This window comes from Olea europaea, chromosome 18, assembly GCF_002742605.1.
Source record: "Olea europaea var. sylvestris chromosome 18, O_europaea_v1, whole genome shotgun sequence".
In the NCBI taxonomy this organism is placed as follows: Eukaryota; Viridiplantae; Streptophyta; class Magnoliopsida; order Lamiales; family Oleaceae; genus Olea; species Olea europaea.
Window position 1 is genome coordinate 25701929 of NC_036254.1, and position 23467 is coordinate 25725395.

Sequence of the window (23467 nt, forward strand, 5' to 3'; positions counted from 1 at the left end):
ATAATTAATATTAATTATGTATTTCATGATAATCACAACTTTTCAATTGTACATTCTACCAATTTTTATCAAATTCTATTAAAATTTTAATTTTTATCTAAATCAAATAGAAACAGCATGTTGTCACATATAAAAATCTATTCAATTCCTTTTAACATTATCTTCTAGACTTGTAGTAAAGTCTTGATAAATATGTTCATTGAATTCTTCTCGAATACAATTCTATGTGTAACAACATTTTTTAATATTCTAATTCTTGATCGACATGTAATAATGTAAAATGGATAATGATTTTCTAGCTATGTCCATTTCCATTATGATAAAGCTATTCACAAAGTGACCAAATGCTTTTCCTTTTCAACAAATAGTACTCCTTTAGGATTACGATAAACTATAAGTTAGTCAAACACTGGATAACATATCCTAGTTAACTTTTTAAATAATTCTATCTGAAAATTTAATTTATTATCTTTAACATACTATCTTACATGTAGATCAAATTCATTATACTATAGAAGTCTCTGCAATTGTTTTATAAATTAATACTAGTGAAATTTGAACTTGAAGACATTCGTCTACTCCTATACCTTATTTTTAACGTAATCACTTTATATCAAACATATCTTATGGGGATTACGTGAGTAAATAAATGTTCTTTAAAGCACTAACACTATACTTTATTGGAGTTTAAATTTGAACTAACTTCATTTTCGAATTATATAGAAAAGTGCTGTCTTTATTACTTTATTTTCCCTACACGGAACAACTTTCCTTTTCACTATTTTTACTTCGAAGATGCAAAGCAGATCTTCATAACAAGAAAGCTGATGCAAAATATGGGATGTTCACATAAACTGGGCTGTGAGAATCCAATAGGCCCTTAATACAATAAAAAAGGGATCTAGTTTTGAAAATCACATTTCTTAAACAACAAACTCATTAAAATAATTCAAAAATCAGGTGATAAATAAATTTATTAAAGTATAATATAATATACGTTAATTATTTTCACTCATGCCACCTCACCCATCACATCCTACCACCCCACTACGTCACCTTTCCTCCACCTCTCCACCGAAGACAGCCACCAGCTCCGACGGCTGTTTCGATGATCACCATGATGGCCACTCCTACGATTGTTCCGGCTATCACTCCAATGCCCTTTCTAGCGACTGTTCGATGATCTCTTTGGCAAACTGTTCCAATGACCACTCCGATACCTGCTTTGACGATCGCTCCGGTTCGCTGATAGAAAAAATCTCCTAAAATTGAAAACAATTTCTCTTTCTATACTCCACTGTAGAAAAAATTCCCAAAAATTGTGGTGGTCGTAATAGTGTATAATAGTAGTTGATCAGATTGCAACTGCGTTATCTGTGATCATACATGTGTCATATATGACTATTTGTAATCAAATTTATTTTCAGTGTGACTGTATGTAACCGTCTAATTTATGACTACATGTTACAAACTCATTGACCTATATTATCTATGATTAATCCTGAACAACTTTTCTTTGGTGTGAATAACTGTGACCAAATTTGTATTCAGTGCGATTATCTGTGATCAGGTCAATCTCAAGTCACAACCGACCACAATTAAAACAAAATTGGTCACAAACAATCACCACATACACATACTTAATCGCATAAAGTCACCACAAACAAATCTGCAGATACCGCAAACCTATGATTAACCATAACCAACTTTGTCGTCGGTACAACTAATTGTGACCAAAATTTATTCATTGTGACTATTTGTGACCAGGTCAATCTCAAGTCACAACCAGTCATAGAACCATCACAGCCTACACCACACCACCACCAACGAACCGCGGATTAGAAAATTATCGCACCTCCACCACTATAGCCACAAAACTACCGCACCACCACTGCACAACACACCTACAACGCACCACTAGCATATCTTCTAGGCCTGGGTATTTTAATCGGAACTAAATCTCCCACTCGATTCCGGTCCAATTTCTCGAAAAATAAATTAGAAATCGAAATCGATAACCGACTGGGTTCGATTGGATTCTTAGTTCTTCAACCAGAACCGTGGGGTACTCGAGTGGAACCGATTTTTATAAAAAAAAAAAATTAATTTTCAATTTATAGGCTGAAAAATTTATAAATCCTAAAAATCCTAATTTTGATAGTACTTAGTCTAAAACTAAACTCTAACCCTAAAAATAAGATAGGCTCCTACTTTTTTACATCTCACCTCACATCAAATTGTTGTGTTTCAGAGGTTATTATGTGTTAATGTTTATAATTTGAGTTTTTTACAAATCAAAAATTCCAAACAGGCTGTGTTATAAGTTGATGAATCAAAGCGTTTATTTTTTGCAATTCAAGTTTTTTTACTTTCTTGTATTGTTAATAAACTTAAGTGATTTTTTTTTTAATTTTTCATAACGCATGGTAATTGAATTTGATATATACATTGCTTGCGCTACGTTGTACCTTTTTATTATCTTGAGTTTGTGATTCTCTTTTTAAATATATATATATATATATATATATATTTTATTCAAACAGAACGAGTTCAATATGTGGACCATAATTTTTTTGATATTATATTAGTTATGTATTTAATTAGTATTTTTTTTATATCAGCTCGTTTTAATTAGTTATGTATCTATCAACAAGAATTATTTTGTGCATTAAATTTAGTGCACGCTTCTCTTATAGATCGAATAAGATTTATTAAGAAAAATAAATTTTTTTTCAAGTTATAATTTCATTTCTTATCTTTATTTTATTTTCTCCCATTTTTTGTAGCTTTTAGTATTCAATATTTTGCTCCTTGAAAAATTTTAACTGAATTTTCTTCATTGCAAAAATACTTTCGAGTAGTAGCGTATTATGTATATGTACCAAAAATGTCTATGTAAATAATTTATTAAATAAATGTATATAAAATGCTATGGGTAGATTCGAAATCGAACCGGAACCAATAGTTCGGGTTTGGATTTGGTTCCTAATATTTACAAAGATCCGAATGGTTCTATTTGTGAAATACCCGAAGCGTAATGGGTGGTTTTGGGTATTGAAATACCCGGACCGACCCACTCGATGTCTAGGCCTAATCTCCTCTATCTCGATCACCACCACCACCACTACCCCCTACCAAAAAATCCATAAACCTGTTTTCGCCACCACAGTACACTACCATGACCAGCACCTCAAAAATCATAACAAAACATGCTGCAAAATCACCACAAAAACCATGGAAAATCGCCCCATAATCACCAAAAAAAACCTCCGTTAGTGATTGCAATGCCACAGGAACCTCCACAGGCGATGGATTGCCAATATGATATGCAACATTAGAGGAAATTTCAAATCCACAAGTGACGCTGCAGCACCTCAACTCCGCTATAGTGAGCTTGCGGTGATGCGCACTAGCTGAAATCTACGATAATTGCAACCGCTACAAGCAGTGGTCGTGATCATTGCTCGCAACGCCTTTGCGAACGACTGTAGCCACCGATGCAATAGTTGATCGATCTTGTAAAACTCCAACGAGAGAAGCAACAAGTGGCCGAAATCTAAAGGGTAGGTGGGGACGAAGCCATCAAACCGCTGCAAGTGATTGCAATCGTCGATGCAGTAGGCAACCAGTTTTGAGAAACTCCGACGAGAAAAGCAGTAAGTGGCTAGAATCTAGAGGGTGGGATGTAGAAAAAGTCATCGACCTGATTTTTAGGTAAGAGAGTGACCATATGATTTTTGGGGAAGAGAGAGACCGTGTAAGTTAGTAATGAATCAGGGTTTGGGGTGTAAAATAAGCAATTGGGGGTGATGGGGGGTGTAGGTGTAATTAATTTGTTATAATTAATTTAAAAATAAGTATTTACCCAATGTTTTAAAACCCGGCTTGGGCATCGACCCGATAAACAAAAAGGATCGAGGGTCGAAAAGTTCAACCGGGATCAAACTGGAAGTGATAAATAAATATTTATCAACATTTAAATTTTATTTTCACAACAATATATATTTACATTTTTACACCATCAGTTCAAAGTAAATACTAATATGTCAAATATATGTTTTTAATATAAATTTTAATAGTTTTTATTTTTTAGATCACTTAAAAACTCATTTCAATTTTACTAAATAATTTGTAAGACTAAAAAAATGTTTAGCAATTTATAGAAATTGAGTAATTTAATTGTATAATCATTCACCATGTGGCCATAAATAATATTGAAAAATCGTACTTTATTGAAGTTTGTGAATCCACACTGAAAGTGTATTGAAAGTGTGTTTTATTAAATTTTGTCAATCCCATATTGAAAGTTTATCAATTATGGAATTCAATAAATGATTATAAAAGAGCTCCATAAGTGAAGAAGAAGTGAGTATATTTATTTTCATCTTTAAGGTAACCTTTTTATTATATAAATTTTTATATATATATACAAAAAAAAGTTGTGAAAACCAATCCAAAACCGTAACCGGTTCCCGATTTTTGGTTTATTTGACTGATTTTCCGGTTATTTGACCGGTTATTAAATAATCGGTTAATTTAGTATAATCGGACCACATTTTGGTCCGGTTCTCGATCTTACCGGTTGAATTGGCTAATCCGATCCCGTTTTACAAACATTGTATTTACCACCTGATCATTGTCACCCACCCACTTTAATGAAAAGAAGGATTCTAGGTAATTTTCCTAATAAAAAACTCTTTAAGCATTGGGTGCTGAGCCCAAATTCTGCACTAGAATTATGCCTTGGTTTAGATAAAAATTTGATTTTTAATAAATATGAATAAAACTTGGTGAAATGAGTGACTACAAAGTTGATGAAAATTGTGAGACTCATGAAATGTAATTGAAAATGAGTTTGCAAAAAGAAATGAACTTTAAGAAATAGGGACCAAACGGGGGCTAACATTTTCAAAAGTTCCCTTGTTTGTGCGTGCAAATATAAAGAACACAGTTGACAGCCTTACTAGAAAACTTATTTTCTAAAGTAAGTTTTAAGCTCAGCCAACCAAACATGCTCTAATAAATCTAAACAGGAACATTCAGTGCTGCAACATCAAAATAATTTTAAGTAACATGCCCAATGTACTTGCATTGACAGCAAAACAAGAACTTAAATTACCTCGGTAGATGCCTCTTTTAACTACAGAAGAATCATGTATACTAGTTTATCAAAAGCCAGATTCTTACATGAAGGGAAGCATCTCCAATTTCATGCCCTACATGGCATTTTCGGTCTCATGGCATCGTCACCATCTGGTCAAACCCAAGCTCATTTGCATTTTTCATCATACGCCTCTGCCTCAACCTACCAGCAACACTATCAGATGCTAGTTCAGTGGTGCAAGCACGCTTCTTTCTAGATTTTGAACTTGTTTCCACAGCAAGAAAACTATTGTTGTCCGCCATGCATGTGATATCCCCTTTCTTGAGTTTTTCAGGTTCAGACATTGACACATTACTGTTAGAGCTGGGAAAGGGAGAATCGCTCAGTGAGTTGGGGTTTTTCAGTTTCATATTACTCTGATCATGCTCTGGGGCAAGAAAATCCTCATTGTCCACGATGTAGATTTCCTCTTTCTTGTGATTTTCGGGCTCTAGTATAAATACATCTATATTCATATTGTTGGACTTGTAAAGAGAGCTGCTCAGTGATTCCAGAATTTTCGGTTTCATATTACTTTCATCATGTTCCCTGTCAACTTGTGCTGCCCCTTTAGTCTCACCCTGTTCGGTATTCGAGTATGTTACCTCCACTTTTTCATCATTTGGTATAACATCTGTTCTATTTTCTTCACTCTGAGGATTGATCCCTTGACATCCACCATCAAACTTAGAAAGATCATCCTCTGCTAGTGTTGCTTCGGTATCAGCAAAGGGGAGTGATCTCTTGGCAGAAACTGGAACATTAGTGCCCACATTCTCATCCGACTGTGTTTTTGAGCGTTGAGTTTGAATAAGATAATGTGCCACTGACTTATAACCAAGACTTGAAATCTAGAACAAAAAGATAGTCGAAGTTCAGCTTTTCATTGCAATTTGTAAGGAGAGAAAAAGGACCGTCCAAAAAGTAGCTGCTAGATTTACCTTTCTGTAAAGTGTCCCAGTAGGAGGCCACCCTTTTGCTTGCCGGCACAAACTGCAGTTGCAAATGCCACGACAAACAGGGCAAATCCAGTTTGGATTTTCCAGTGTTTCAAGCACATGCTCCCCGTATCTGTAAAAGATGGTTAGGTAGACTTGAACTTTAGACTATAATCTACACATCATCACAGTAGGGAAATAAATAAAAAGGTCAAGGCAATATGATAACACATACCAATCAATTAGAAGAGAGAATTAGTTTAACCTTACGTAAAAAAGTACCAGAGCATAAAAGGACAGTAGATCCTTTGTTTTTGAAGGTAAATTGTAAAGAATTAGCATAATATAAGACAAAACTATGAAAATAAACTGTGGTTTCCCCACCATCTATGTGCTAATCATGCTGAAAAGGTTAGCAATATGGGCAGCATAACAGAGTATTTTACATATGTTAATGGCCCAAGAATTTGGTGTTGGTGTGTTATACAAAATTGTATCTCCACAAAACTGTCCTTGGACCATCAATAACTATGCTAATCTATGAAAGGATAGTAGATCCTTTGTTATTGAAGGTAAATTGTAAAGAATTAGCGTAACAAAGACAAGTCTGTGAAAATAAACTCGTGGTTTCCCCATCACCAATATGCTAATCACACTGAATGGGGTTAGCAATACAGATAGCATAACAAAGTATTTTACATATGTTAATGGACCAATAATTTGGTTTTGCCATGTTATACCTCATATATAAACAATCTCCACAAAACTGTCCTTGAACCATGTTGCATTGGCTGCAGTGTGTACGATAGCCAAGAGTTTTCTGCCTGCAAAATAGTGTGCATACTTATTAAGTGCATGTCTCGTAAGTGAATAAATTAAAATTTAAGTGATTATAAGTTGTGGGTCCTACAAAATGTGTGCATAATAAGTGAGTAGTATTGTGGGGGATTAAAAGTATGTATTTTGATCACTTCCCATACATGCTGTAAATATGCATAAAAAAATCTAAGTACATTGTACCGAACTAAAGATGGTATGCGTGGATATAACATAACACCATGCAAGTTAAAACAAGTACACAACATATAGAGAGAGGTGTTAAAAAATGAAATGCAAAGAAAAACGGAAATTTTTATTTTTATTTTTATTTTTGGGATAAAGAAAAGCAAAGAAAAACATGAAGAAATAGAACCATAAACCAAGTGCCTTCAGATTTATGAGTCAACAAGAAATGCTCCTTTTACTCGAATAAGAAACGGAAAGAATCAACTTGACATACTTTTGATCAAATCTTAGGAGCATGAACTGTCTCCGGAGAACAGGTTAATTGTGTGCAAAAATGTGTAAACATATCATTCTGTTTCAAAAACTTAATCACATGCAATGTTTTGCATCAAATATGACAGTATTTGTAATAGCACCATACTTTGCAATCTAGTGAGAAAATTGGCAATAGAACAAATAATCAAATCCGTGACTGTATTCCTTTTAAGGAGCTCTATAAAATGAAATTTCAAGGGGGTATCCATTTTGGATGTACCTAATTTCAATTCTAAAGCCCTAATTCTACACAGAATCTAAAAAACAAAATATTACACTATTATGTAGATCCAAACACATCAACATGCGGGGGAAAGTGGAACACGCAACTCCCTTTACTTTTTTTATAAATGGCCCGGCAGGCTGCTGATCACAGCTCACGCACCACAGTCTTATGTGTCTGTCTGGAGGGACGACCAATTCACATCAGCGCCCATTCCGGACCTAGCTGTGCAGGGCACTGGAAGTGCTTGGGTGGCCAGACAAATTTGTACACCTTTACATGGGGGTAACAAAAACTAACGAATAGAGAAGAAGGGCACTTCAAGCAAGTAGTAATAGATAAACTACCTAAATAATTCGAAAAATTAATTTCCTACCTGCATTGATGACAAGTCTTCCCTCTGACCGGATCATAAATTCGCTTCCCGTCTTTTCCATATCCATCTACAAAAAATGTCCAACTCTTTTCAGTGTTTCCCAGCAACTTCTCATGTTCCTCAGTATAAATCTCAGGCTTTGCTCCCTGTTCTCTAAGCAACTCATCCTCAAGTTCCAGAGATTTGTCTTTCTTTGTCAAACGCACTTCAGAGTAGGTAACTGGGGTTGCATTCTGCAGCCTATTGAATAAATAATGAAAGGAAAAGCAAGTATTAGTAGTGAAACTCATTTGTAGTAACTAAAAACCATACGCATACAAGCTTAAATACTCGTGGAGGTCTCAAAGTCCCATAGCTTTTAATCATGGCGGAGGAATACAAACAAATCATGTGTAAAGCCAATATTCGTAAGACACAACGTGAACATGGAAAATACCCCTTTTTTTACAGTTATCTATCGAATGTCTTCATTATTTATTCGGTTTCACAATTCAAATATTCCTGTATTTTAAGATTGAAAATTTCTCTAATTCACTTTGCAGTTCTTTACATTCATATGTAACCGTACTTGGAAGGAATCCATGTGTAGTAGTAATTTGGACTAAATAATTGTAGTAGTAGCTGGATGTTAAAATTTGATTTTGAAGTTCAACTTATGAGTTCTGTATGCAAAAGAGAGGAGGAAGAAAAAAGAACCTAAAAAGTTTGAATCATCAACTCAACCAAGGTCGAGAAAAGGGATCACTGAGACTGAATGTCTATCTTTATATTTTTCTTATATTTAAGTTAGAAAAGAAACTACTTTGATTTTTAAAACAAACTTGAAGAAGTCATTTTTCATCTTGAATTTTTCTAGATTTCACCTTCTCCTTGAATAAGGAGAAAATATGTCATTATTATCCATCAATATAAAAATTCAACATCCATTGAAATCACGTGACCTTTCTACTTTCACTGGACAAAAAGATACAAAAAAGAATCATAACCAGGAGACTACAAATAGTGATTAACATTTAATGAAACCACAAAACTCATACATTTTCACCCGAGTAATGCTATTTATCATCTTGATGATGGAAAATCGATAACGTGATAATCCATTGTCCCTCACATTTTTCTCTCATGAGACCATGTCTCCCCCCATTATTCGTCATCGACTACCACATCACCGATGCTCCATCGTGATAAACATCACATATTTTCCATCATCGTAATAAAAAATAGCATTATTCTTTTCACCAACCATACACAAACGGAAGAGAGGAACCCATGAAGCACTAGTTCAAAAGTATACCTAAAACCCATTAAGACACTTCAACATAATCATAGTTTCATACATAAATGGTGAGAGGAACCCATGAAATGTTATTTCAAAAGAATATATAAAACCCAAAAAAAGAAAAAAAAAATAGAACAACACTTCATAGTTCACAATAAACTCGTACGCAAACAGTGACAGATAGAGAAAGAAGTACCGGCATTGTAATAACATATTACCTGGATGATCGGCGGACGGGGCCGGAAGGAGGCAAAGGAGAGGGACTTTGAGTTTGAGGGATTTTGCGATGTTTGGTGATTTTGGGAGTGGGCTTAAGGGACTTCACTTTTAGAGAGAGATCGAGAATCCCAAGATTTTGCATTCTCTGAAGATTCTCTTTGATCCTCTGTTCTCTAGACCGTTCATATTCCGAAATCTTCTGGTTTGTACCATTGTCATTCTCTTTGGTATTGACATTTTCTAGGGTTTCTATGCTTCTCAGATCGAGCATGGTGCTGCTCTGCAGTCCCAAATGTTCAGAATTAGGAGTATATGAGAGAATGGAGTCTAACGGTCAAATGGCTAATTTGTGGGAGCCAACTGGCAATTTTACCATTTAGGTCTTTGGGATGTGGGAAAGTGGAATTAATTTTATTTTAATATAGATGGAATGCTAATCCATAAAAATGACAAAAATTCTTTAAAGTATAGGGATTTTTTGCCAGATTTTTGAATTCTCACTCACATAAGAGTGAATCCGTGTATAAAATATTAAAAAAAAAATTTCTCATCTTTGAATGTGAGTGTTCGATAGGTACAAGGATTTAAATCCTTGTACCTATAGCAAGGTTGTAAAAATGATACCAACGAATAGTCCATGAATGAGTCATTGAGTCCATCCAATTTAGTGCTGTTTATATCCCTTTTTTTTTATCATTTTTTTTATAATACCCTTCCACTTAAATAGTAACACCATGTAAATGATAGGAAGAATTTACGAGAATTTATAATTTAAGTCCATGTTCGGTGGAGATGAAAATTCAAAATTTAATTTAAATTAAAGTTAAAATTTTAACCATAAATTTCATGAAATTCATAACTTTTCAATCATACGATTCATTAATTTTTATTAAAATTTACTAAAAATTTGATTTTAAACCCCACCGGATATGGATTAAATCATAAATGTAATAAAGAATTCGATTTTTACAATATTTTTCAAATATATTTTTAGTACTTTGCAAATAATTTCATTTAACTAAAATGTTTTAAGCATGAAAGTTGAAATTCTCCTTCATTTTATATCAAAAAAGTTAATTAGTTTGGAACCAAGTTTAGCTTTTTATTCTTTCGTAAATTTTCATTTAAAACTAGAAAAGACAAGCAAACTTTTCATATCTTTAAACATTGTCTAATAGCCCCACGCCCACACAATAACTGTGGAACCCCAAATACTTTTAAACACCTTAGTGGTACTAAGACATGAATATTGGATGGCTAAAGTATACTTCAGATTTTTAGTCTCATTTGAGACCCATTTACGACATAGAAAACATTCGATTTGAAAATTGATATTTAAAGAAAAGTTGTAACTCTTTGAGTTAGCTTTCCAATGCACTTTGAATTACCTTAATCAAATATCGGGAGAAAAAGTTATGATAGAAATATTAAAGGCTGTACAGTATCAACCGAAGTACGCGAAATATGAAAAGTCAAATTCTTACACGATTTTTTAGCACCTTCTTAAACCTATAACTCCCACATAAATGGCACCCGTATTAATGAGTATTAGGCCCTTCACTTGCCCTTAAATTGTGAAATTTTCACCTATAAATAGGCCCCAATGCATACACATTTTTCACACCAAGACAAAAGCTTCTAAGCATAAAAGAGAGAGTTTTCAAGTCTAGAAAAAAGAGAAAGGAGAGGGAGGAAACTTAGTTTTTCCTAGAAGTTTTGGTACTATCAAGAAGTGTTTTCCAAATATCAATTCTCAACGGAGTGTTTTTTTTGAAACATCAAAGGAGTGCATTTTTCAACAAGGTTCAAAGCATCAATCAAGGTAGGTAGAGGTGCAAAGTGTTAATTCGTGTTAAGTTATAAGTTTCTAACAAATGAAGATTTATGTTAATGTTTGTATGTCTAATGGTACTTCCGATACGTCATATACCTCCATGTCTAATGGTACCTCCGGGTACGACATGTACTTCCGGTCGAGGCTTCGTGTTAAGTCATGACTCTACGTGTTTGTGATTCTACCAGAAATCCTACTATGAAAAGGTTTCTAAAATTACAACTTTGAAATGTATAGCTTGATCACAAATGCACATCTATTAAGTTTTTTTAACTTACGGGTTTAATCAATTCTCTACATATTGATATGATTCTACCTTGAGCCTAGATGATGGAAAAGATGGAGAGTGGTGCAACGAGCCCATGGAAAACCCGGTGAACAAGTTATTTAAATTTATTTTTGTGAACGTTTTCAATGTTATTTCTTTAAAGTATTTGAATAACGTTGAACGCAAGAACAAGTTGTGTTTTCTTCAAATAAATTACGTTCCGTTATTTTTTTATTCAGTGTTTTATTTAAAGTATTCGAAAGGTTGTTGTTAAAATTATCATTGTAAAAATTAAGCTTCCACTAAAACATATTCTTCTATAACTAAACCACCGGTTAGTTAAGTAAAGCAAGTAGCGTTCCGGTCCACAAGGGGTCTAAGCGTTACAATAACAACAAAAAAGTAACAAATTAAAATTATATATGAACAAAGAACTATGTACTTCCATAAAATGTAATGAACTTGAAATTTGAAATTAGTACAAAAACAATAATGTTCCTATTGTTTCTTTCAAAAATTCGGTTTAAATTAATTTTTTTATTTTTAACTTTGTAGTTACCCTTGCACTCTATTACATGTTCTAAAATTTATTGGTAACAAAAGATTTAAAGTAGATAATTTTGATTTGTTAAATAGCAAAACTAAAATAGAGGGTTCAAATGAATTTTAGTTTGCATTAAAGAGTTAGATTCATAAGCTTAGTTGGACCATTTATTGAATGCATAATTTTATAAAAATTTTACAGTATTTTCTAAACTCATTCAAGTACAACATAATAAAATTTTAGATTTTTTTAAGATCATTTAAGCATTTAAATAGACACTCAAACTATTCTCGAGTATCCTGAACATAGCACATAATTTTATAAAAATTTTACAATATTTTTTTAAACTCATTCAAGTACAACATAATAATATTTTAGAATTTTCAAAGGTCATTTAAGCACTCCAATAAACACTGAAATATGTGAAAAGACCTATTCTTGAGTATGCTGAACATAGCACACAAAAAATGATATATAACTTATCATGTCGACCTTCAATTGACTTGATTCCAAAGCTAATGGACAGAGGACTCATAGGGCTTTGAAACCTCACTAATTTTGTTCAAAAATTCAAAGAATTCCATCTAGAATGAAGTGACAAAATTCAAGCTAATAAATTGAAAATTTTTGTTTACAAGTCTAACTTTTAATCTTAACTTCTTTAGCAACTTTAATTATATGCATAATGAAACTAAATAACAATTTAATGTTTTCTAAAAGAAAGATAAACTAACATTTTTTTTCTAAACATTCAACATAAGTTGCAGAACTCGTAAGAACTAGAAACTCTTCAAATGTGATGAACTAGAAACTACACAAATGAAGCACCTTTCTCTCTTCAGATCTCCACAATTCACATAAATCCTACTTCCTCAACTAATCCCTTAATTTGAAAAAAATTATCAACATGGAAGGTATGAACTTTAAGCTCAATATGACTACTATCACATGGCGTACATTTTTTTGTCATAAACATATATACACTAGTGGTTGAACGTGCGTTGCACGAATATTGTATTTATTGTGTTTTTATTAGTGTAAAGATTGTAGATTTTTTAGAACTTGCTGTATCTAAAGTATTTGGCCTTCGATCGATTTTTTATTTGATTGCATTATTGTAGATTTTGTGCTTCACATGCATTATATTGGAGGAGTTAGGAAACAATTGAAGTGAAAAATTTATTAACACCATTTCAAAAAAATTCAACAGCAAACAAGAAATCTATACTTAACCAAGTTTGTTGCACGTGGTGAAAAATCTTGGGTATGTATAAACATATTTGGACATGCTATAAGCAAAGGCAGAATTCAGATTTATTTTTTCTTGAGGTACAATATAGTAAAATTATGGCAATTGAGTTACCTGAATTGTATACATATGCTGTACAGTCTCCATTCCGTGTTGAAAACCACATCATCTATAGGCAGAAATAAACTTCAAAATTTAGCTTTTAGTAAATATTATAATTCCTGTTAACCACCACTTTTCCCGAGTCTAAAGTCTTAGATAATACCGATTCCATTAGTACCTAAGCTTACGTTAGTAGAAGGAATACTTTGATCATCTCCTAAAAAGAATTGCGACTTAAATAAAACCTATAGTAAAAAGCAAATATTATTAGAAGAATGATTTACCATACTATAGATAATGCAAGAATGAAAGAAGATAATATTATCAATAGTTATTAAAAAAAGGCGATATGCCAAAATAATTGTCACCTGGCATTTAGCTCTTTATAATTCTTATTTTAATTGAGGAAGCCTCATTCTACTCGATTCTAATTGCTTGACATAAGCATGTAGTTAGCATAGAAGAAAAAACTTAAAATTTTACAAGAATATTTACAAAGCTTATAATAACCTTAATACTTGCTTATTTTTCCTCAGACTTGCTTTCATCCTAAGCCTGCTTTTCATTGCTGCTTCTATACTCAAGCCTCCTCAAAAGCTACATATCAATTAAATTAAGAATGAAGAAAAATAATTTAATATACTAATAAAATTATTTAGTGTATGCTTTCGTGTGTGCGTGTGTATTAAGTCCTGAATTACTTCGGTAGATCGAGGAGCAGAAGTAACATTGTTTCCACGGCTAGATGACTCCACTTTACATCACAATCTAATGAATAACTACTTCCTTGTTGTCTCCTAAATTTTGTATCAAGATGGTTGCCAATAATTTAAGTCCAAACTATTTATAATGCAAGTGCAGGTTAGTAGTGTCTTCATAGATAAAGTGCATAGGCTTAAACACTACCTAAAGAGCCATTACTATGCCATCTAATATTTCAAGTGCAATAAGAGGTTCAAGCCCTAGAACACCACTACTTTTTCAATAACAAGCACCAAGGTCCCCCTTGTCTTTAATCTCACTCAAGCCTTGCATCTGGCCTGCTATGTTGAACCTCCCATCTTTGTCCAGCACGATAAAAATTTGGTAATTACAAGAAAGAAAAAATATTGTATTAGAAGAATGTTTGATAATTATTTAATTCTTAAATTGTATATCAAATCTCATATATGAAAACAAATTATTCTTCCCTTCTCAGTTTCTTTTTGCTATCCATCCACTTTTATTCCATGTTATAACAAGTCATTACTTCACAAGGGCATATATCTGAACCCATATATCGTAAACCCTCGTCTATATTGACATAATCCATGTAGCATACTTTAAGGATCCCACGAACATGGTAAGAAATTTATACCACAACCAAAATTCAACCTTACCTCATAATTCAACAAAAACCTTGAGGAAACTTGAAAAAAGAATACACAAACAACATATTGATAACCAGAAATTCACGCCAAAGCCTATCTAACAAAGATATTTAAGCTGAACTGGCAAAATATCTCAATAATAGAGGGGTTAACAATAATCTTGCCCAAGGAAAACAACATAATTATTCTATATAGTTTAGAAGCCCAACCTCTCTCTCTTCTCGAAATCAATATCTTCCTCTTCTTAAAAATTGAAAATCTATGAAGTGTAACATGGGAAAAGAGACAACCTTGACCATAAAAAAAACCCCCAAATATTCAAGATTCAATTTTACTTAAGGAACAAGAAAATAATTAAAATCATCTACCTCTCCTTACATGTTAGCTTCTCATTATCGCATCAAATTTCACACTGAAATATTGAAAGTGCAATCCAAAAAGAATAAAAAATTCAAGTTATAAAGAGTGCGAATGGATAACAAAATTTACCCACATGTAATTATTCCTTTCGAAATTCCATTTTTCGAGAGCAATATAATTAGGAAATGAAAATATTGCTATATGAATTTGAAGGAAATTAAAGAGAAGTCTAACTTTTAGGATTCAACAAATTTGATGGGACCCACTTAATACCAACATCCAGGATTCAACAAATTCAAGTAAAGGAAGAAACCCATTTACCTAAGATGCTGAAATCAAGTTTTCTTTAGCTTTACTTGACGTTTCCTTGATTATAGTTATGTATGTGAAAATTAGCTTACCCCAAGAAGCCATTGGTGAGGTGGAATCGCAGTGTAGTTCTCCAAAACCCTAGAGAAGACTCAGGAGAGTGACTTGGTGCAAATTCACAAAAAATAGCTGAGTGGAGAAAAGAAACGACAGCCCACATGCTAGCTTAAAGAGGTAAAAAAAGCGAAGATTTAAGTCTCCGTACAGTATGGAAGACTCTGTGCTGTGCTGAGTCTCTTGAGCTTCTCTGCTCCGCACTATGCGGAGCAATTGCGGAGTTACTCAGTACTTTGTGTGGAGTGCTCCGCACTATGCTAAGCACTTGTAATTTTTTTTTCTGCTACGTCATTTAAATTATTAAATAAGTTAGAACTATGAAATTAATTGTTTTCTAATTGCTACAAAGGGGATATGTGTTTCATAGATTATTTTTATGATACTTCGTATGAAGTAAATGAAAAAATAAAAGAATTAGCAGTAATTTAGCACAACTCGAAAAATAAAAAGAATCAATCAACTCAAATAGTACTTAAGCACAAAATACAGAGAAGAGAAGCCAAGACTCGAATCCAACAACAAAATGTGAGATGAGTCCAAATTTGAGATGTAAGACCACAAAATAAAGGGAAACAAAAAAAAATACTAGTTTTAATTCATCACATGTGTAGCCTCAATAATGTGACATTAAAAGGCACTTAAGGCAAGCCTAATTACTGAAAGGTGCAATGCCTAAAGAGACTGTTTTTCTCTATTGTTAGCGCAAAGAAAATTGATTTTTTTATTTTTCATTTTGTTTATGGTTAGACAAATGTTCTTCCACACATCATGCTATTAGCATTAAAAAAATAATAATAATTTTAGTATATATAAACTTCCATGAGCAAAAAAAAAAAAAAACTTTATACGGTGCGAAGAGATGGCAAACTATGTGTGGAGAGTTGACAAACTCTTCGCATAGTGACGAGTAATATATAAAAATAAAAAATAAAAAAAATCTCCGTACAGTGCGGAGAGAAAAAAAACTCTTTGTACAGTACGGAGAGATGGTTTGTCTCTCTGCATTATGTGGAGAGTTGGCAAACTCTGCATAGTGAGGAGTAAAAATAAAAAAAAACTGCACGGAGAGATGTTTGTCATCTCACTGCACTGTGTGAAGAGTTGGCAAACTCTTCGTACGGTGCGGAGTAAAAAAAAAAAAAAAACTCTCTGCACAGTGCGAATGTGTGGAGAGATTTTCTTTTTTTTCTTATCGGTAATTTTTTTTATTATTTTTTTCCTCTCTGCTTTCCCTACTTTTCTCTATTTATTTACGTAATATCTATTTTTTCCTACTTTATACCATTTATCTTTCTTCTCTCCTACAACCCTATTTGAGACACAAAGAGATGACAATATGAAATTTTGTCATAAAGCCACAACTTAAAGTTCATTTCTACTAAAAGAAGGCTTCCTGAATTTCTTTGCAACTCATACTCCAATCAACAATTTATAACTACAATAACAAGATGATATCCAAAATTTCTATCTCAATTAGCAATTTTTTATAAAAGAAGACATGAAATAAATAAATGAATGGAGAACGAAATCATTTACCACTGGTGAACAAGTCAAGCCACCATAAAAGTAACAGAAGTAGTGAACAATCCCAACAAACAATAATTCAACGGATGCTTTTGGAAGCAGTAAATCGCAGAAGGAGTGCCGACCCAAATCGTAGAAGGATGAAGAAAAGGTGGTGTAGTCGTTGTTTGATTTTCTTGATGGTTTTCTTTCACCTCCATCAAGTCAGAAAAAGAGTAGAGGAACGGTCATAGGAGTGAAAAAATGGAAACGGTATGGTATTAGCCGAAAACAATAAAAAAAGGTACAAAAAATGACGTCATTTTCTTCTCTTGTACAGTATTTTCGAATTAGTTTACTGTTCCATCCACAGTAACATTGTGTTCCCCTTTTTAAAAGAAGTTAGATATATACAAAGTGATAGGAATATAACATTTCACGTAGATGAATACAGTAAATTCATGATTCTGAAAAATCCATTGGGGTCATAGAAACCGATTATAGCCATACATAAATTTCTTTATTCGTAACTTCAAAAATTCTAAAATACATCTCATGCATACATATATACACATAATGAACAAAAAGGGAAAATATTTAGCACCATCTATCTTAATTTTCTTGAAATATAAAAGAACATAATGTGTAAAAACCTTTTTATTCTTCGAACCCTTGCTATTATTTTAAATTTAACTTAACATAAAATATATTTTTGAGAGAAAATAAGAGTGAATTCGTATTTGAGAAGATGTACAGTGAAAAAGTGACTTTCTTCATCTTGTAACCTCCATTTTTAGGGTAAAACAAAATGGGAGAGTTATATCATCATTAACATTGTTAAATTGAGTTTTTAACTAAGAATTTGAAGAGTTTTAAACCCATAAAAAAGTAATTCTTATAAAAAGTTGTATAAAACATTTATATAATGAAAAATAGAGAAAAATGAACTATTCATATGATTCGTATCTTATCTCTATGAATGTCCACTAATAAAACAATTATTCCATCCAATGAATTTGATGTAATTGTTCTTAATGTGCAAAAAAAGAAGTTTTTAACTCAAAATATTTTTATAAAAATATTTTTTAAAAACATTTGCATGGTCATTTGAACATGAGTTTCCTATGTAAAATACCATGCAGATAACTATTATGGCAATTCAATTATTTATTAAATATTTGTAATCAAATTTATTTAAACTTAATGTGTTAAATATTGGATTTTTAAATAACTTATAGCCTTGAGTTTTCATAATCTTAGATGGGCCTAGCTTCCATAGCTCGTTTCTTAAATGAGTTATATCAACCAATTCAAGAATATAAAATTCGAGATCTTATGTAAAAAGATTATAATACTTTTGAGTTGTTAAATCGCACTCTCATTCCATTAAAAAAGTGCAAATCAATGAAAAGAAACTATTCACGATTCAAGTATCGAAATAATTACTATAGAAGATGTTATATACCATCATTCTATACTATTTATTGAAATTACTAATTTATGACATTTCCTATTTCACATTAAGTTGTTCAACAAAATCAGTTTGTTGTTAGTAGATTTCACCGACTGATTTTGTTCTCCAATGACCTTCAATAAATTTAAAGTTTACTATTCCATAACTTCAAGAGTATTTGCATCATTGCAGAGATATACGTGGCTAGAAATATTTACATTCTTATAGTTTGTTATCGAGTCTTTTTATCTAATCATCCCGTCTTCAACTACTAGGTTGTCAATTTCTTACATATCTATGTTACTATGAGGGCGTCCACTTTAAATTCGTCATTTTTCCTATGTTCATCGTATGGGCATTTTGTAATTTAATAATTCTAACCGTGCCATAAAATATAACATGTCTAATCGTTAACTTCTCTAAATTGACCTTTCATTTTATAATATTTGATTATTTCAAATTATGATATCACTTCTCAATTCTAGGACTTCTACTTCGAACCTTATCTTGGAACAACCGAAACCAAGTAAGTGTCAAATAATCGCATACTAAAAGAGTGAATTGACTCGACAAGAAAACCTGGTAATTATTACACTCCAATCTTATATATTATATCTTCATCAATTTATCTTTCTTTGTTAATGGTAGAACTTAAATATCTAATTAAACAATTGTTCCAGGAACAACATGACGAAAGTATCATATTGTATTAACAAAAAAAAAAAAAGGTTTCCCAACAATTCTTGTATAGGCAGCAGCATCATGCAAGAAATAAAACTTCCACAAAAACTATCTAACTTCTCAACCACCAACACCTTCTAAGTTTAGGCTATAACTTAATATTTCATAAGATAGGTGATACTCTTTCTTCGACTTTAACAAGGTTGAATTTGCTTGAATCACAAGTAATCGATCAAGGTCCATGCACACTGAATGTTGATGACCTAACCCCAGAAAATCCACCCATAACCAAACCCTTTAAAATTTGAGTGGTCAAACCCGAAATGCAATTCCACTTAATTACGCTTTCACACCTCTCCCAATAAAGGCATTCTTTTTTTTACTTATTTGATAATTTCAATATTCTGAATCTAAACATTTATATATGCGGCATTACTGGATTTGTTTCTTAGTTAGATAGCCATCCATCTTGCCAGCCAAGAATTAATGAAAGCCATGGAATCCAAGTTTAATCACATTTTGGCTTTGGTTGTTCTGGCGATTAATTTGAGCAATTATGCAATTTGCCAAACTCAAGAGGATTTAGAAAAGGGGGCTTCGTTTATTTTCGGAGATTCGTTAGTAGATGCTGGAAACAACAATTATTTACAAACGTTGTCGAGGGCCAATATCCCCCCAAATGGTATCGATTTTAAAGCCTCGGGAGGAAATCCTACCGGCCGGTATACAAATGGAAGAACCATTGGAGACATCATTGGTAAAGTTTCGCTTGTTATTAGCTTCATTTTTACTTTAAACGAATCGAAATGATAAAGTTTTTTCTGTTTTTTCTCGTAGGCGAGGGATTGGGACAACCTCACTATGCGATGCCATTTCTTGCCCCAAACACGACTGGAAGAAATATCTTATACGGGGTTAATTATGCATCAGGAGGTGGTGGAATCATGAATGCAACTGGAAGAATATTTGTAAGAATAGGATTATTAAATGTATTAATTGAAAATAAATTATTTTTTATGCTAAACATATGTGTTTAACAGGTGAACAGGCTATCAATGGATATCCAGGTTGATTACTTCAATATCACTAGGAAACAAATTGATAAATTGTTAGGTCCATCAAAAGCAAAAGAATACGTCACAAGAAGATCAATTTTCTCCGTTACTATAGGATCCAATGATTTTCTCAATAACTATCTTCTTCCAGTAATTTCCGTGGGTGCAAGAATTTCTCAGAGTCCAGATGCTTTTGTTGATGATATGCTCAATCATCTAAGGGGACAGCTTTCTGTAAGTAAACAAGATTTTTATCTTAAACTCATAGACGAACTTCCAATAGTCTGTTTAATATGCCATTTTTTGTCAACTGCCAACGATCTTGAATGCTTCGTTTTGATCGCAGAGACTTTACAAATTAGATGCAAGAAAATTTATAATTGGGAATGTTGGGCCTCTTGGATGCATTCCCTATCAGAAAACTATCAATCAGTTGAATGAAAATGAGTGTGTGGAATTACCAAATAAGTTGGCACTTCAGTACAATGCCAGATTAAAGGATCTTGTCCATGAACTAAATGAGAATCTCCCAGGAGCCACTTTTGTGCATGCCAATGTCTACGAACTTGTGATGGAACTCATTACAAATTATGCTAAATATGGTGAGTATTGACTGCCAAACTAGTTAAATTTGTTGTGAAATTACTTAAAATCGACCTTTTTTTTTGTTATTAATCTTTTGTTGTTGAAATATATGCAGGATTTACGAGTGCGAGTAGAGCATGCTGTGGAAATGGAGGACAGTTTGCTGGGATAATTCCATGCGGGCCAACATCTAGCATGTGTTCGGACAGGGACAAGCATGTATTTTGGGATCCTTATCACCCGAGTGAGGCTGCTAACCTTATTATTTCCAAACAATTGCTCGAAGGGGACAAAAAATATGTAACTCCAATGAACATCCGAGAACTCCGAGATCTCTGATTCAATAATTGATCGTTTCTTGGACACGTATTTTTATTCTTAGTTAATCTTTGAATGTTCTGTTTCTCTTTTGTCCATGTTCGTATATTTAGTGTGCAGTTGAATGGAGATCCCTCTGGCCGTTGCAATACTTTTGTTGAGCACTAGCATAATTATTGTGTACTCGTAAATTCAAAATTAAAGAATGTTCAAGGCGACTACGTTATTGTGTGCATGGCATTATATACCCACCTTTTGTTACATAATGAACTATAATGGGCACAAATATAATTTTCCTCGAGCGCTCATATTTAAAATTTGATTAATTAACAAATCTCATCTTGACGCTGATTTTCGCTAATATATTTTTTATGTAGTTTTGGAATGAGAAAAAAACACTTTGTCACACTTTTCCATTTATTATTATTTTATTTAAATATGATGCATAAATAAGTCATTTTACGTCTTTTCGACAGAATTTGAATGAAAACTTGTATGTGAGACGAGATGTGCTAACTACTTTGGTAAAAAATGCACTTCAAGTAAACATGCTTATCAATGACTAAAAATAGCATACTTATAACTACTTATATATTTTGTTTGAGTTCCATTTTTTCATCAAAATGTATTATTGAACAGTGATTTGACCCATTTTAATCACATATTATTTTATAAAATAATATTATACGAAAATTCAAAATATTTCTTTATTTTTTAACTATACATTCTCCATCATAACACTATTGCAAAAACAACCCCATAAAGTCATTTAGCGGTTATTCTTTTCCATGAAAGGTGTTATATATAGAACGAGATACGACAATATGGATTATAGTTTCCACTTTTCAGACTCAAATCGAGTATTAACTTTAACAACGAGGTGGGTCACTCATTCAACAATTTTAATTATATAATTTTATGGAATCCAAAACTTTATTATTTCGATCACACAATTATCTCTTGGAAGAATTTTGTGAATAGTGACGCCAAAATAAGTATAATGATGGTTTGTAAATCCGTGCCGAAAATTGGACAGAGTAACGGCAAAGAAAACACAAACAAGAAGAAGAAGAAAGTAGGGACAAAGTCGAGGCAAGAGTTGGACTCTTTGTCCTTAAGTCGAATTTGCCCCGCAACGGTGCCTATGGATTTCGGCAATCGACTCCCAAGATACAACGGCTACACTTGTGTTTGTAGCACTCCAAAACACAAGTACAACGAACCAAATTTAGGGTTATGTACTCCAAGGATGAAATGAAGGAAAATCAAAATAAATGAAATGATTTTGATTTTGGATAGAAGAGAGGATGAGAGATGTTTTGCATATCAAATTGTGAGGAATAGGACACCCAAAGGGTCCTATTTATAGACCATGAAAGGGTATGGACGAAATGGTTGAGGTCAAACCATGCACCCTTTCCAAACAATACACCTTTATAAAAATGTGTCTATTCACTGGACAACCTTGCGGCCGCACGGTTTTACTCAAAAAATCGGAATTGAATTTGACGTGTGATCGCGCGGTTTACCAACCATGAGGTCGCACGGTCAAATATTTTGACCTGATTTTCGTCATTTTTCGTAATTTCTCATTCATCCGATATTGATTTTCGAAATTCCAAATATACCCTTCAATACATGCAGATAAATCAAAATTCTCTTTCGGGGGCGCTGCCCCCTCGACCCCCCGCGACATGATCGGGCAGGTCGATCCCCGCTTATGCGCCTCGAAGTGGCAAACAATTTTGCCTAAACGGATTGAGTCGAACTTTTGAGTATTTGGCCGAAGTCGATACGAAGTCACTTTAATCGATTTTCAATTCTCGATTTATTTAACCAATATCCAACATTATCAATTTGTGTATTGGCCGGCCATCGCATTTATTGGAAGTGCAGAGGGGAGAAAAAGTGAGAAACAATATAATTTGTTAAAAGTAATTTAACTTATTTTTAAAGCTTTGCTAAACATCCACCCCAGCTTCTCATAGATCCCTGTATTATAATATAATCTGGATTCGACATAAACTCATATACGCTTATTTTAATTAAATATTTATAATTACTTTTAATTATATGAACACAGGCAGGCAAAGACTGAATTTTTATTAGATTTTTATCAAAAATATTATCTGGGAAGGAATCCTCACTTAAGTCCTTAAACTTCGAAAGTTCTTCTCATCCACTCCTAGAGAATTGTTACATCTGCACTAGAGTTACACAA

The 23467-nt window shown here is 32.8% G+C and overlaps 2 protein-coding genes across 2 annotated transcripts; one reads left to right on the forward strand and one right to left on the reverse strand.

The window, feature by feature from the left end:
- Positions 1–4950: 4950 nt before the first annotated feature.
- On the reverse strand, positions 4951–9842 carry LOC111367947. The gene is made up of 5 exons (XM_022989079.1): positions 9498–9842; positions 8001–8240; positions 6822–6905; positions 6085–6214; positions 4951–5994 (listed from the first exon to the last, which is right to left on the reverse strand). The coding sequence occupies exons 1-5, from the start codon at positions 9767–9769 to the stop codon at positions 5236–5238; spliced, it is 1485 nt and encodes a 494-aa protein (XP_022844847.1). The 5' UTR covers positions 9770–9842; the 3' UTR covers positions 4951–5235.
- Positions 9843–19636: 9794 nt separating this feature from the next.
- On the forward strand, positions 19637–21477 carry LOC111367948 (GDSL esterase/lipase At2g23540-like). Its single transcript, XM_022989080.1, has 5 exons — positions 19637–20045; positions 20126–20256; positions 20329–20577; positions 20690–20945; positions 21044–21477. Exons 1-5 carry the CDS (start codon positions 19775–19777, stop codon positions 21265–21267), a joined length of 1131 nt encoding a protein of 376 aa, XP_022844848.1. The 5' UTR covers positions 19637–19774; the 3' UTR covers positions 21268–21477.
- The last annotated feature ends 1990 nt before the right edge of the window (positions 21478–23467 follow it).

Excerpts from the sequence above, each read along its gene's own strand:
- LOC111367947 (XM_022989079.1), bottom strand. The coding sequence starts at position 9,769 with ATGCTCGATCTGAGAAGCATAGAAACCCTAGAAAATGTCAATACCAAA. Across the intron at positions 6,906-8,000 it reads AAGACTTGTCATCAATGCAG|GCAGAAAACTCTTGGCTATC; the intron begins GTAGGAAATTAA and ends ACTATTTTGCAG. Across the intron at positions 6,215-6,821 it reads GGAGATTGTTTATATATGAG|ATACGGGGAGCATGTGCTTG; the intron begins GTATAACATGGC and ends CATCTTTTACAG.
- LOC111367948 (XM_022989080.1), top strand. The coding sequence starts at position 19,775 with ATGAAAGCCATGGAATCCAAGTTTAATCACATTTTGGCTTTGGTTGTT. Across the intron at positions 20,257-20,328 it reads ATGCAACTGGAAGAATATTT|GTGAACAGGCTATCAATGGA; the intron begins GTAAGAATAGGA and ends TGTGTTTAACAG. Across the intron at positions 20,946-21,043 it reads TACAAATTATGCTAAATATG|GATTTACGAGTGCGAGTAGA; the intron begins GTGAGTATTGAC and ends AAATATATGCAG.